Raw genomic sequence first — 12,668 nt, forward strand, 5'->3', positions numbered from 1 at the left:
CTCTTGGCCAGGGATGGCACAGCCAGGCTCTTGGGTTGCAAACTGCGATTTCCCTGGAGGTGTTCAGACTTCTAATAGCTTTTATGTGAAAATGACCTGCGTTTCTAAAGGCCTGCAGAAAGGACTGTGAGCATTTGTTATATTCCGTGCCTCGGATTCAGCTCAGAAAAGGGGCTTTGTGCTGACAACAGAAAGGGCACATCACGTCAGATCAGGGTGGTGGGCGGGGCCCCATGGTGACCTGAGCCCCTCCCGCCCTCTGCTTCTCACTGACATCTTCCTTTGGGCCTTACAGGACTCTGATTCTCCCAGGCATTCCACAGCTTCCAACAGTTCCAACCTGAGCAGCCCACCCAGCCCCGTGTCGCCCCGGAAGACCAAGAGCTTGTCTCTGGAGAGCACTGACCGCGGGGGCTGGGAGCCCTGAGCCGCGGGGCGCAGACCGCAGACGGCAGTCCCACCCGCCTCCTCTCCCTTTCTTCTCCTCTCCACCTCTGCCTGGACACGCCCCAGGCTGGCCGCAGTGGCAGGGTGGGGATGGAGGAATCCTGACCACAGGACTCGCAGATCCACGCCCCCCTCGACTCAACAGCAGCCCTAAAGGCAGCCTTTCATCGAGCAGCTTAGATTGATGTTGATCTCATTTCATACACTTAGAGTTGCTTTCCATGATATTTTACCCCTCCCCCAAAGGTAGCTTCAGTAGACAGATTACACAAATGTAAGCGATAGGAATAAGATTAGACAGCGTCGTTCTCACAGTAGTCTCGTTAGCCCCGAGGTGGCACAGGGGTCTTGGGCCAGCCTGCAGCGGCCGCCCTGCACGCTCAGCACCCACGCCCGTGTTGACTGATCAGTGCCAGGAAATCCTTATTAGTGAAAACAATGCATATTTTACTACAATACAGAGTTTAAATAAATACACAAATGTAGAGGTTAAATACTGAATGTACATAGTAAAAAGAAGCATCTTGTATTCAACGAAAGATGGATGCATATATAAGAGAGAGATCATTTAATTTAAAGAAATGTGTTGTTCCTTGTCTGCTTTCCAGCTGAGTAATCTAAAAGTAATCTAAAAGGCAGAAAGGCCTCCAGCTGAAGGGGGTCGAGGGAGAGCTCAGAGCCCTTAGTGCCCTGTCTCGAGTCCCTGTCACCTGGAGCTTTAGGAGGCGTCCCGGGACTGTGGCGTCACTGGTTTGGAGTAGACCCAGCACCAGACTTCGGACATTTGAATCCTCTTCAGCAGCAGCATCGAAAGGCAGATTTACTTCCATCCAAGACGTTTCTTTTTCTAGTAGTTGAATTTCAACCACATTTCTCATTTTTTGTTATTTTTTGGTATCTTCCATGGATGAATATAGAAATGCAATTTTGTCACCTTCTGATCCCTTCCCTCTGAAAGAACACAAGGAACGTCTTGGCTTCTGAAAGGCCATACAAAGGGTCATGCTTTTCTCCTGGGCTGGTCCCCCCGCCCCCCGCCCCTAGCTGCAGGGAGGTGTCTGTCCCCCAGCCCAGCCGGCTTCTCACAGAGGGGTCTTGTGAGGGTGGCTTCAGCTTCCTCCAAGAAGCCTGGGAAGAAGGGTTTAGTTACCAAATAATAGAAGAGCTCAAATGCAAGGACTTGAACAGCCTTGATCAAGTATTCCTCCCCAAACCCGGAGAAAATTGGACGTGTTCAGCCCCAGTGCGCAGGCGCAGGCAGGAAGTGGCCCGGTGTAAGCTCGTCCTCTCCCAGTGGCTGCACCGTGTTGTGAGGTGCATTTCCACTTGAATCCCTGCTGTGTTAATTACCACAAGGAAATGAGATGCAGAACCCAAAGAACCTTATTTCTCCAGTCATTTCTCCAGTTAAGCACATGAGCAGAGAGAGAGGTAGAAATAAAAATATCTCGTGGAAGTAAAGAGAGCCTCTCTTTTACTTTTTATCTAAATTTCTCTGAGAAATAGAAACAGGATTTTCTGCTGTCTTCTTTCAAACTCAGCTAAAATGGAAGAGTTTTCCTGCAGCTCCTAATCGGAATGGCAGGGGCCGGGCCACCATCTCGCCCGACTTCATGCCTTCGCCTCGGAGCGGCTGTGCCAGCCCGTGCGCGGGGCACGGAGACTGTTAGTAGGCTGCTGCTCTGTGGAGAAGGCTCCTGAGGTCCGGGAGGAGAGAAGGGATCCCATGTGGGGATTATGTTGCCCAAGGTGACGCAGAGGTGGTGAGATGGTGACCACGCTGACGTCCGAGCAGCCTGGGCTCGGTGCGCACTCGGTCTGTGCTTTACTTTGGATGGCGTCATTCACCGCACAGTTCCATCTCCTCGTTCTTTTTGCTTTTGGAAAAGAAATGTCACGTAACAGTACTTGTGTACGTCCAGATACCAAGGGCCAGCCCTTGAGTTTGGTTATTGCCATGTGACTCTGGCAGCTCCTTGAACTTGGCCCTCCGGGGAGAGGAGGGAACCGGCCAGGGCTGAGCGCCTGTGGCCAGCTGCCCCCTCTCCTCCTGACCCTGCCTCCCCACCTCCCCCACCCTCCCCAGGCCACATTCACAGGACGGCAGTTTATAGCTTTGACAACTAAGTGTGAATTTTTGTTGCCTGTAGGTGCTTATTTTTTTTAAAGGATGCTTTTAGGATCAAAATGTAACCCTACCTGAAGTCTGGACTCCACTGCAATGAGTCACACCCTTCAGCCTCCCAACAGGGCACTTGAGGGGGCTCCTGAGGGCTCGTCCTGCCCGCTCCCTGGGCGGCGTGTTCATGTGAGCCCAGTGGACAGCCCCGCGGCACTTTGCGGTTTTTCCACAGCAATCTTAAGTGATCTTGTCAGTCATAGAGCAGCCCCAAATGTGGTTAGATTCTAACAGCAGGACTGTGGGGGAGACCCACTGCCGGGAGGGAATAGTTTAGGGGGACTGTCTCAGGACAATAATCGTCCCCCCGGGCTTGTCTGCACTCTGAAATAGAATCCCTTCCGAAGCTTCCGAGAAGAAGGGTTTGAAAAGATGGGGAATGGGTTTCAGGGCAACAGAAAACATAGTGATCATTCAGGGATCAGCAACAAAGGCCTCGGAAAAGGTTCTATTGCTGTCTCAAGTCACCCTTTGTTTCCGGGCAGGACATCTGAGAAATGTAGATGGCAGCAAGAACTCATTTCTCTTCTCAGGAGAAAGGAAAAATTACCGGAGAAGCATTTCTGGCACAGCCCGTAGGTATTGGTACTTGGTGCTATCTGTGTCCAGCCAGTTTGCTGTCTACCCCTGAACTCTAATTTAATCTTGTCATGTGCTTTGGGTGTATGAAATTATATATATACAGATATATATTTCTTTTTGCCAAAAACAACAGCCTTGCTGCTTGTCAGACGGTTACTAAAGCATATTTCACTTCGAGTCGTGTGTTTACACGCACGCGCACACACACCCCCACACTCAGTGATTTACGCTGTTTCCCGGGGAGCAGTTTTAGGCCACGAGATAAAGTTACAAAGGGCCCATCTGGGTAGTTTTCCGAGCAGTTCTTGTACCCAAGCTTCAGGGAAGAATCTGAAATTCCTGTTATGTTTACAGCAACCACCTGTCATTCCCCGGCTGGCTCTCGGCCTCTCTGCCTTCCTTACGGTTAGAATCGTGTCATTTTGTTGCTTAGTGGCCACGTCTGCTTCTGTGAAAGACCAGTTGCATTTCTGTGGACTCTCAGGTATTACAGAAAAGCCAGAGCAGGGGTGGGCGGACGTCCCTCAGCCCTGGGGACAGCAGGGCCCTTCGCTGGCCTCTGGCAGCCTGTGGTCTCTGGCTGAGCGGGGTCTTGTAGAGCCACCGTCCACTTCCTGGACAGGGGGCCACTCAGCAGTCAGACTGGGCCACCGCCCGACTCCACTGGGCACAACTGGGGCGTAACTGGGCACCTCCCCTCCTCTCCCCCGGCCCAGCCCCTGATTAGCTAGGCCGCAGCCATTTCATTGAGCCCATCTTAGGACCTCTCTCCTGTTAGGACTGTCCTGATCACTCAAGCCCAGAGTTCTCTGTGGAGCCTGCTCGATCCCAGGGCCCTGGGCCAGCACTGGCCGGCAGGCCGGCGCTTCCTTCCCGGGCCCGTCACACACAGAGAGCACTTCACTTATGGGGGAGTTGGATGGGAACAAATCCACCCTGAAATTTCACGGAAACAAGATGACCTGCCTTTTTATTTGATGGTGTAATATCCTTTATTTTATAAATTTTTTAGAGTTTTTTCTCATTGTAATATTATTGTACAGTTTTGCATGGCCTAGGTGTAATCATTTTTTGGTTTAGAATATAATGCTGACAACTGTGTGTGTGGAAGGGGGGAAGATGTTGCTTTGGCCTCCTGTCACTCTGACTTCATTTCGTTTGGTTTCATGCCCTCGATCTCTTGGAGAACTTTATCAGAGATTCTCTGCTACCAATGGTGTGGATTCTTTTGCACAGAAATATTTAAGGTGGGCTAGTCAAAAATGTAACAAAAGACTCCTCGCCAATATTTTATGTTGGTATCACTTAATATTAACCAGACTTTGATGTATTGCAATAAAACAGGGAACTGTTAGAGTTGAGTATTTTTTGTCTTTTTTTCTGATTTAAAGGTCTGAGGAATGGAGAAAAGGTGCCTGAGTCTTTCTGTCTTATTTGATCCTGCTTCCTGCCGGCCCCCTCCTGGCCTGGCTTCCTCCTCACACTGCAAAAGGCCATGGGGTTAGTTTAATCTAGAACTTTCTTAGTTCCTTCCATAGCTCAGGTGAGAAGAGTGTTGCGTTCTCTTGAAGCTTTCCCACCCCCTCTTCTGGCCCAAACCTCCCTGGTCTTCGGTCAGTCTGAAGGCCAGGCTCCGCCTGAGAGTCGCCATGGCCCTGCCCGCCATACTGAGGACCCCTCCCCACAGCCAGATTCCCCACCTGTCGTCACAGCTGACTGCAGCCACGGGGCCGCTTGGTGTTCTGTCTACTTACTGTGCAGAAGCAGTTAGTGCTTCTGCTTTTGAGCTAGAATGACACATCTAAGGCCAGGGGTGGTCTTAACAAAGGAAATCTTAAACCGGGGCTGCAGCGAAGGAAGTGTTCTGAGTGCCCTGTTTCCATCCCACGTGTAACTGGCGTTGCTGATGCCGTGGCGATGTCGTCGGTTCGTGTTGGCAGAGCCAGGCGTTCGAGGCAGCAGTCGTGCAGCGGTTTAGAGCGAGTCTTGGCGAACTCTCTGTAAAGGACCAGTAAATAATAAATATTTTCGGCTTTTTGGGCTGTACAGTCTCTGATGGAGCTGCTCAACTCTGCCACTGCAGCACGGAGCAGCCTCAGACAAGCGTAAATAAGCGAGTACGGCTGTGTGCCAGGAAAGCGGACAGGAACCGGCAGGGGGACGGACTGGACCGAGGAGCACAGTTGGCCGGCCTTTAGTTTAGACCAGGAGCGAGTGTGGCTGTGAGGCCAGGCTGTCTTGTTCCACCACTTACTGATCCTCGGCCAGCCACTTACCCTCGGAGCCCGTTTCCTCATCTATAAAATGCCCACTTCAAGTGTCCCGGGAGTTACTACATAAACACAGTACCTAATAGTGTAACAGTACGTAAACACAGCCTCAGAAGAGCCATGGACACGCGGAACAGGGCCTGGCGGATGGTGCTGAGCACTAGCCCTCCAGGGCCCCAGCAGGTGGCATAGAGACCAGACCTCTCTGTCCTGCCTGGGCCCAGCAGCCGGTTGCTGGCAGTCCCAAATGGCAGGAAGTCGGTTTTCCCTCGGAGTTGAACCCCTAGAACTGGTGGGGGGGGCCTCTGGGACCGCGGCAGTCTCCCCACGTGACTCCCTGCCTCACGCCCCGTGCAAGTGTTCTGTCAGGAGGCCCCGTTACCTAGGAACTTGGGGGGCCCAGCAACGGCCTCTTTCCAGGATGCCCCTTGGCTCAGCTGACCTCTCCAGTGGGTGTCACTGCGATGCTGGCCGGGCACTAACCCCACGGCAGGTGTTACCATTGTCCCAGCTGGCTAACGTTGAAGCATCAGAGGCCCTTGGCAGCTGTGGATTTTCCGTAAGGGGGGGGGGGGTCCTGAGGGGCTGCCAGGCAGTTACTGGGCAGCTGTCCCCACCCTGCACCCCTCTTTCTCTGACAATGAATGTGGGCTGAGCCTTCCAGGTCCAGGCACCAAGAGCCTCAGGCTGGGAACAGGTGCAAACCTTGCAGGAGTGTCTGGAGGCAGGACGGGGTGACACTGACCTCAGGCTCATCCCCATCAGCACAGAGCCCTTGACGAGTCAAAGAATTAGTGTCACAATGCTAGGATTTTTTTTTTTAATTGAATCAAGTAAATCTGACAATTACAAGAATTGTACAAAAATAGAGCCTGTGATGAGCGCTCGAGTCTAACCAGGTGACCCCTGCACAGTCATCTTCCACGGAGGCCCCAGGCTAGGGGGAAGGCAGGCCCGCGCCATACACACCCCGTCTTCTCGCAGAGACAGCTGTGTCACTGTCTCCCTTTCCGCTGCTCCTGACCCTTCCCACAGGAGGCAGCGGTTCTCTGGAAACTTCCAGTTGTCGAGAAAGTATGGGAAGCAGCCGGATCACAGGCGTGGGCCTCCTCGGTTACAGTCTTGCCGTCTTGTCGGCACTGCTCCGACCGGCACGTCCCAGCTCGAGAGCCCCTGCTGCAGAGGAAATGGGCAGAACACAGTCTCGCTCTAGCAACACACACACACCAACCCTTACACCGCACGCTCCGGCAGATCCGAAAGGCTTCTCCGCGGCTTTTTGGGGGCAGGGATGCGCAGGGCATGCTCCTGTCGCTGGTTAACGTCCACGTGAGGAAAAAGCCCTGTTACAGAAAGGAAACGGAAACAAAGGTGCCTTTTTCTCTGGATCTAGAGTTACTGCAGAGGCTGCATGAACAACAAGCAGGTGTGGACACAGGAGCGGGGTTTCAATTTCATTTTTCTCACCCACACCCCTTAGCGATAAAAACCGTGTACAGCGCTGGCGACGGGCTCCGAGCGACGTCCCCCTCAGAGCCAGCAGCCCTCTCTCACTGGAGGAGGAGTCTACACGGAGTGTCACCACCAGCTTCCCGCCAGTCTCCACCGCACGAGAGCAGAGCGTCCAGGGAGCAGGCCCCCTACTGCGGCCCGGCCTGCCGCCGGCAGTAGTTGCTGTAGGCCTCCTCGAACATGGCCTTACAGGGGAAGCGGGCCTTCAGCTTGGAGCAGATGAGGAAGGAGCCCCCCATCTTCCTGTGCAGGGAGTAGGTCTCCTCGGGGGGCGGGATGAGCCGGTGCTTCAGCATGATGGGGATCAGGTTGTGGATCTTCTCCGTGGTGCTCTGGGTGCCGAAGTCAAAGGGCTCCTCGGAGGCGAAGGCCTCCCCCAGGATGAGGATGGCGTCCAGGTGGGCGTCCTCCATGGCCTGGGGGGGCGGGGAGAGATCTGAGCGCTCCTCCCTCAGCCCTGGCGTGAGCGCCCCCTGAAAGCTGTTTTCAAGCTGAGGAGCGGGTCAGGTGGACGTCTGATTTTTAACTAGATGAAATAATGGTAACTGGGGCAGAAACTCAACCGAGAGGGACCAGGAAAACAACATTCACATGTGACCTGGGCTCCACGTGGGACACTAGGGGGCGGCGGGGCCTGCGCCAGGATGCAGCGTGAGCAGCCCCCAGGCGTTCACACTCAGCCCACAGTCCTCAGGCCAGCCCACTGCCCTCCGCAAGTCATGGCGTCAGTGACACACCTCCACGTGGCCAGAGTGAGAGGAGGCCAGCCCCGGGCTCCCCAGCGCAGCTGTCCCCAGGCCCTGCCGTTCTGAGAGCTGGGCGCAGAGGCTGGGGAGGGCTGGCTTTCTGACTGCCCGAGACGGTCTGAGCTCTGTGGAGCACCCTTGGGGCGGCTGTCACCTCTGATTTCACACATTTATGAACTGAGGTTCCCCAGCCCCCTCCCAATGCACAGCGAAGTTGGCCCCGGGGACCCGGGAGCTCACCTTGACCTCGTAGCCGGTGAGGAACTTCATCTCTATGGACTTCTCCCGCACGGCCTCCCTGTCCCTGTCCGCAGCGGCCCTGATGATCTGGGCGGAGGCGGCACCGGGGGCAGCACAGACACAGCAGCTTCTGAGGGCCAGGGAGCCACACCTGCCCCTTTCCCCCAACGCCAACCCCGCACTTTCATCCTTTCCTCTCCCTCCGAGACCCCAGCCAGTGCTATGAGGCTGACGGGGCAGTGGCCTCACCCATTGTCCCCAGACACTGGGGCGGGCAGGAGCCTGGTCGTTCTCCCTCCCTACCTCCGAGCCCCCGAGCATCCCGGTCCGGCCTCAGGAGGGCGTGGCCCCTACCTGAATGTAGAGGTCAGTGAAGGACCTGTCGTATTCCCGAGTCGCCCCAAAGTCCAGAAGAGCCACCTGCAAATGGGCAACAGCAGGGAGGTCTGCCCAGTGGGGCGGGGCAGGGCAGGGGATGGACACCCCAGATCTCGGGGCCCCAGGGCCCCCTGGGGCGCCCCGTCCAGGGGCTCACCTTGTGCTGCTGCGGGTCGTAGAAGAAGTTGGACCAGTTGGGGTCCGTCTGCATGAAGTGGAACTCGAAGAGCTCCCTCAGACACAAGACCAGGATGTTGTAACAGATCTGCGGCGGGCAGGGGCTCCGGGTCACGGCAGCGCCAGGCTGCCTGGTGACCCTGAGTCTGGGGTCATTCTCCCGCCCCCATCTTCCACCTGCCCCACTTCCTGCCCAGATGACTTTTGGTTCCAGTGTACACCCAGGGGGAGAACACAGCAGCCTTCCTGTCCCCTTCAGCCACTGGCACCAGTGCCAGCTTGATCCCCATAGGGAGCATCTCAGCTCCAAGGCCACCGTCAGACACACCTCGTTCCGGACCTCCTGGCTCAGCCCCTCCGCCTGGTCCAGGGGAAAGCCGGACACCAGCTCTGTGGTCAGCACATGGGGGCTGCAGAGCTCGTCCACGATCTCAGGCACGTAGAAGAAGGGGTGGTCCTTCAGCAGCTCCCTGGCAGGGGTGGGAGGTCACGCTGGCCACAGATCCTCCCCACCTCAAGCCCCGCCCTGGGGTGACACCCAGGGCAACGAGGAACTGAGGCCGCCAGGGGCAGGCCTGCTTCTCACTGGGCAGGATGCAGCTATGACCCCAACCCTCGACCACAGCCATCCTCAAGGCCAGAGGAGCCTTCACCTCCGGATGGGCTGCCTAAAGCAGCCCCTTCTGCCTCCCCAGTGGGACCAACAGACCAGGGGCCAAGGTCAGCTGCCTGGCACGGAAGCCACGTGAGACATACCTGAATCTCCGTGCACAGGCAGCCTCCCGCTTGTAGTCGCACTCAAGGGCCAGCTCCCGCCTCAGCACGTCGATCAGGTGCTCGGGGAACAGGCCTGGCCAGGGAGGAGGGCATGAGGGCGGCTGAGGCCTCCTCAGGAAAGCCCCCTGGGGTCCCCAGAGTCCGTCCCAAATGCCTGCCCTTGACCAGGAGCCAGCCTCAGACCTTCCGGAAGCATGTTGCTCATGTTCAGCACGGCCATGAGATTGTTGACATCACTGTTGATGCTCTGGGCCACGCCAGGGTACTGCAGGGGGACAGAAGGGTTCCCGGGCAGACGAGCAGAGCCCCTGTAGGGGCCTCGCTCTCCCAACCACCTGTCAGCTTCCCAGCTCTGTCCCACCCAGACCCCACACCTTGGGTGAGTCAGAGCTAAGACCCAAGGATGCAGCTAGGCCCCCGGGGCCCAACACAACCCTGTGCTCCACTGTCTACCGCCCCCAACACCCTCCATCCCCAGGAACAGCCGCCCACTCAGGGCCGCAGCTCAGGCCCAAAGCAGACAATCACTTGTCCCCTGTCCCTGCCCCACTCAAACCAAGCCTCCCGGGAGGCTCTTCCAGCTCCCCCAGTCCCTCACTTAGCAAACACTTCTCGGCACCCAGCGCTGACAAGGCGCTGGGGACAGAAATGATGAGACCCGAGCCCCGCTCTGGACGAGGTGGCTCAGGGGGACAGGGGTGTGGAAGCCCCCACATTGCAGGGCCCCGGCTCTGGGATGAGCGCACACGCCGGGTGCCTACCTGGATCTTCATGGCCACCTCGCGGCCGCCCTTCAAGCGGGCCAGGTGCACCTGCCCGATGGAGGCGGCCGCAAAGGGCCGCTCCTCGAAGTACTCCAGCTTGTCCCGCCAGTTGGGGCCCAGGTCCTTGTTGAGAGTTTTCTGGAGGGAGAACCAGGGAGGGGCCGTGAGCACAGCCCGGCGCCTGGGACACACTGAGAAGCAGCACGGTCCACTCCCTCCCACGGGGCCACCTCAGCTCCCCTGCAAGGGGAGGTGGGGCCCTGAGGACCAGATGCCCCAGCCCCGCCTGCCTCACCGTCATCTGTTTCAGCGGCATGAAGTCGGCGCTCTGCCTCACCCGCTCAAAGATCTTGGCCAGATGGGGGTTGATGAAAGCGTCATCTGGAAGGCACCAGAAAATCAGAGAGCAGAGGGCTAACCCCTAGAAGGTCAATCACCCCGGCTGCAGCGCAGTCTCCTGGGAAAAGTCGGATGCGGATCTGCCCTTCTACACAGAACGGAGGTCCGGAGACAACAAGGCCTGTACAGGCCCAGGGCCACACAGCAGGCCCAGCCTCAGATGCCTCCTCGCACCCTGGGAGCATTTTCCCCACCTGGCACACAGGCCCCTGAGGCTGTGGACAAAGGCTTCAGGGAAGACACAGGGACACTGACCTGGGTTGCACACTCCTGGGGCACCGCAGCCACCAACCAAATCCAGAGACACCCTGGCACCTGGCCCATCACGCCCCCTCCCAGGGCCAGGGTGATGCCAAAGCCCAGCCCGGTATCAGGCAGTGGGAGGCTCTCTCAACTCACCCGGTGACCCAAGAAGTGGATTTCTCAGAAATAACAGGCATAGCTTCTTATGATTATAAAAGAAACAAACCGAGAAAATAAAGTCTAGTAAAATGTTTAAAATGCTCATGAGCTCAACACTGACAGAGAACCACTGTTCTTTTTCCTTCCTGACCCTTTTTCTCTGCGTTTTTTCCTCACTGCCTGTTCCAGCCTGCTGTCGTCGGGCAGTGGTCTCCCCCGAGCACGTCCCCACGTGGGAACATCGTTTTCTGAACCATCCTGAAAGGGCCCTGTGGGCGGAGCACGACTCCCCCACAAGCCCGGCCAGCGGGTCCCCAGCCCGCCCGCGGCTCCACGGTTGTCCCCAGGGAAGTCGCCATCCGTGGACAGACTTCAGGCGCGCCCGCCCAGAGGCTGCCCGGCCCCGCCGCCCGCGGAGCGCGCACTCCCGTCCCGCCCCGGCCCTCCGCTGAGCCGCCTTCCGTGCTCCCACTGAGCGGCGGCCTGCCGGGCGCTCCTCCCTGGGGGTCACTGTCGACGCCCTCTGGCTCCCCAACCTCCGCTCTGCTCTGGGGCCACAATGAGCCAACCTCCTGCTCAACTGCTGCGGCCTTCCCCAGCCTCCCTCGCTCGGGGCCACACGGCCCAGGTCCCCAACGTCAGGGACAACGTGGCAGGCCTCTGAGCTCTCCCACCAGCGCCCTCCGACCCACACGGCGGGTGGCTGCAGCCAGACTCACACCAACTTTTGAGATGCCCCAACCACCTCTGGCTATCTCAAAACCCCCAGAAAGCAGCAAGGAAAACAAGCGTGGCTCCTGCGTAGGACGCTGTTTAAACATCCCAGGCGGATGAAGAGCCAGGACTCAAGCAGGAGGAGCCAGTGGGCGGCGCACACACCTCCCGTCCCTCCCAGGTGGGGCCCCGCCCCGTCCCCCCTCCGCGGCCCCCCACAGCCCAGGCCCCCCTACTCACCCTGGATGCTGAGCATCTGGCCCAGCTTGAGCGCCGCGCCGCGCACCTTGCACAGCGTGTTCACGATGCGCTCCGCGTTCGCCTCCGACAGGAAGGGGCTGGAGTCCAGCACGGCCTTTTTCCCTGCGGGCAGGAGCCAGCTCAGCGCGCCCAGGCCCGGGCCTGCCCTCGGGGCGGCTGCAGGGCCCCAGAGGAAGAGCCGGGCAGGCTCAGAGCCCCGGACGGGGCACTGCGGGGCGCCGCAGCTCCTCTCCCTGCCCCCCACTGGCTGTGTGCCTCTGCAAATCCCTCGCAAAAACAGGGACAATAAGAGATTATCAGGAGCGGTGGGATTTTTAAGTGCCATGCAAAGAAACCCAGCAGAGAGCCTGAAGCAGGGGGCTCAGCACCACCTCTCCTCCTGGGGGTCCCTTCGCCTGGTGACACAGTTCTAACCCCGCGTCTCCCACTCACGTCCCCCAGGCTGCGTAAGGACCTCCAGGGCCACTCCACTGTCCCCAGGCCCAAACCCAGGTGAGGACAGCCAAGTCATTGTCCTTCGCCCCCCAGTGTACTGGACAAAGGTGGCCAGCACCCCTGGGGTGACTGCGCATCTGCAGCAGCCAGCTGGCTGCAGTGACAGCACAGTCCTCCGGGAGGGGAGCAGGGTGGAGGACAGCACTCACAGCTGGTGCCTGCCCCGGCCCCTCGGCCCACAGAGACCCCTGCAGCTCGCTGTAGCCAGCTGGCCCCTCAGGGGTGCAGACGACCTTCAGGGGTAGCAGGATGCAGGGCGACAACATAGAGAGGCTGCAGTGAAGCCGAGCCCTGCTGCTGTCCGGCGTGCGCCAGGGGAGCCAGG

At 58.0% G+C, this 12,668-nt stretch overlaps 2 protein-coding genes across 14 annotated transcripts in view; one reads left to right on the forward strand and one right to left on the reverse strand.

The window, feature by feature from the left end:
- Positions 1-4,562, forward strand: part of CDC42BPA (CDC42 binding protein kinase alpha) — a 312,972-nt gene extending 308,410 nt beyond the window's left edge. For all 12 annotated transcript variants that reach the window (XM_046678634.1, XM_046678632.1, XM_046678638.1 and 9 more), the window contains one exon: positions 296-4,562. In XM_046678634.1, coding sequence (XP_046534590.1) covers positions 296-427 — 132 coding nt within the window. In that variant the 3' untranslated portion in view covers positions 428-4,562. The remainder of the gene's footprint in view (positions 1-295) is intronic.
- Positions 4,563-6,284: 1,722 nt separating this feature from the next.
- Positions 6,285-12,668, reverse strand: part of COQ8A (coenzyme Q8A) — a 47,648-nt gene continuing 41,264 nt past the window's right edge. For both annotated transcript variants that reach the window (XM_046678645.1, XM_046678644.1), the window contains exons 6-15: positions 11,828-11,950; positions 10,368-10,453; positions 10,070-10,210; positions 9,492-9,573; positions 9,288-9,381; positions 8,860-9,001; positions 8,512-8,619; positions 8,331-8,396; positions 7,977-8,063; positions 6,285-7,406 (exon numbers count right to left, since the gene is read on the reverse strand). In XM_046678645.1, coding sequence (XP_046534601.1) covers positions 7,119-7,406; positions 7,977-8,063; positions 8,331-8,396; positions 8,512-8,619; positions 8,860-9,001; positions 9,288-9,381; positions 9,492-9,573; positions 10,070-10,210; positions 10,368-10,453; positions 11,828-11,950 — 1,217 coding nt within the window. In that variant the 3' untranslated portion in view covers positions 6,285-7,118. The remainder of the gene's footprint in view (positions 7,407-7,976; positions 8,064-8,330; positions 8,397-8,511; positions 8,620-8,859; positions 9,002-9,287; positions 9,382-9,491; positions 9,574-10,069; positions 10,211-10,367; positions 10,454-11,827; positions 11,951-12,668) is intronic.

Source organism: Equus quagga, chromosome 12, assembly GCF_021613505.1.
Source record: "Equus quagga isolate Etosha38 chromosome 12, UCLA_HA_Equagga_1.0, whole genome shotgun sequence".
Taxonomy (NCBI): domain Eukaryota; kingdom Metazoa; phylum Chordata; class Mammalia; order Perissodactyla; family Equidae; genus Equus; species Equus quagga.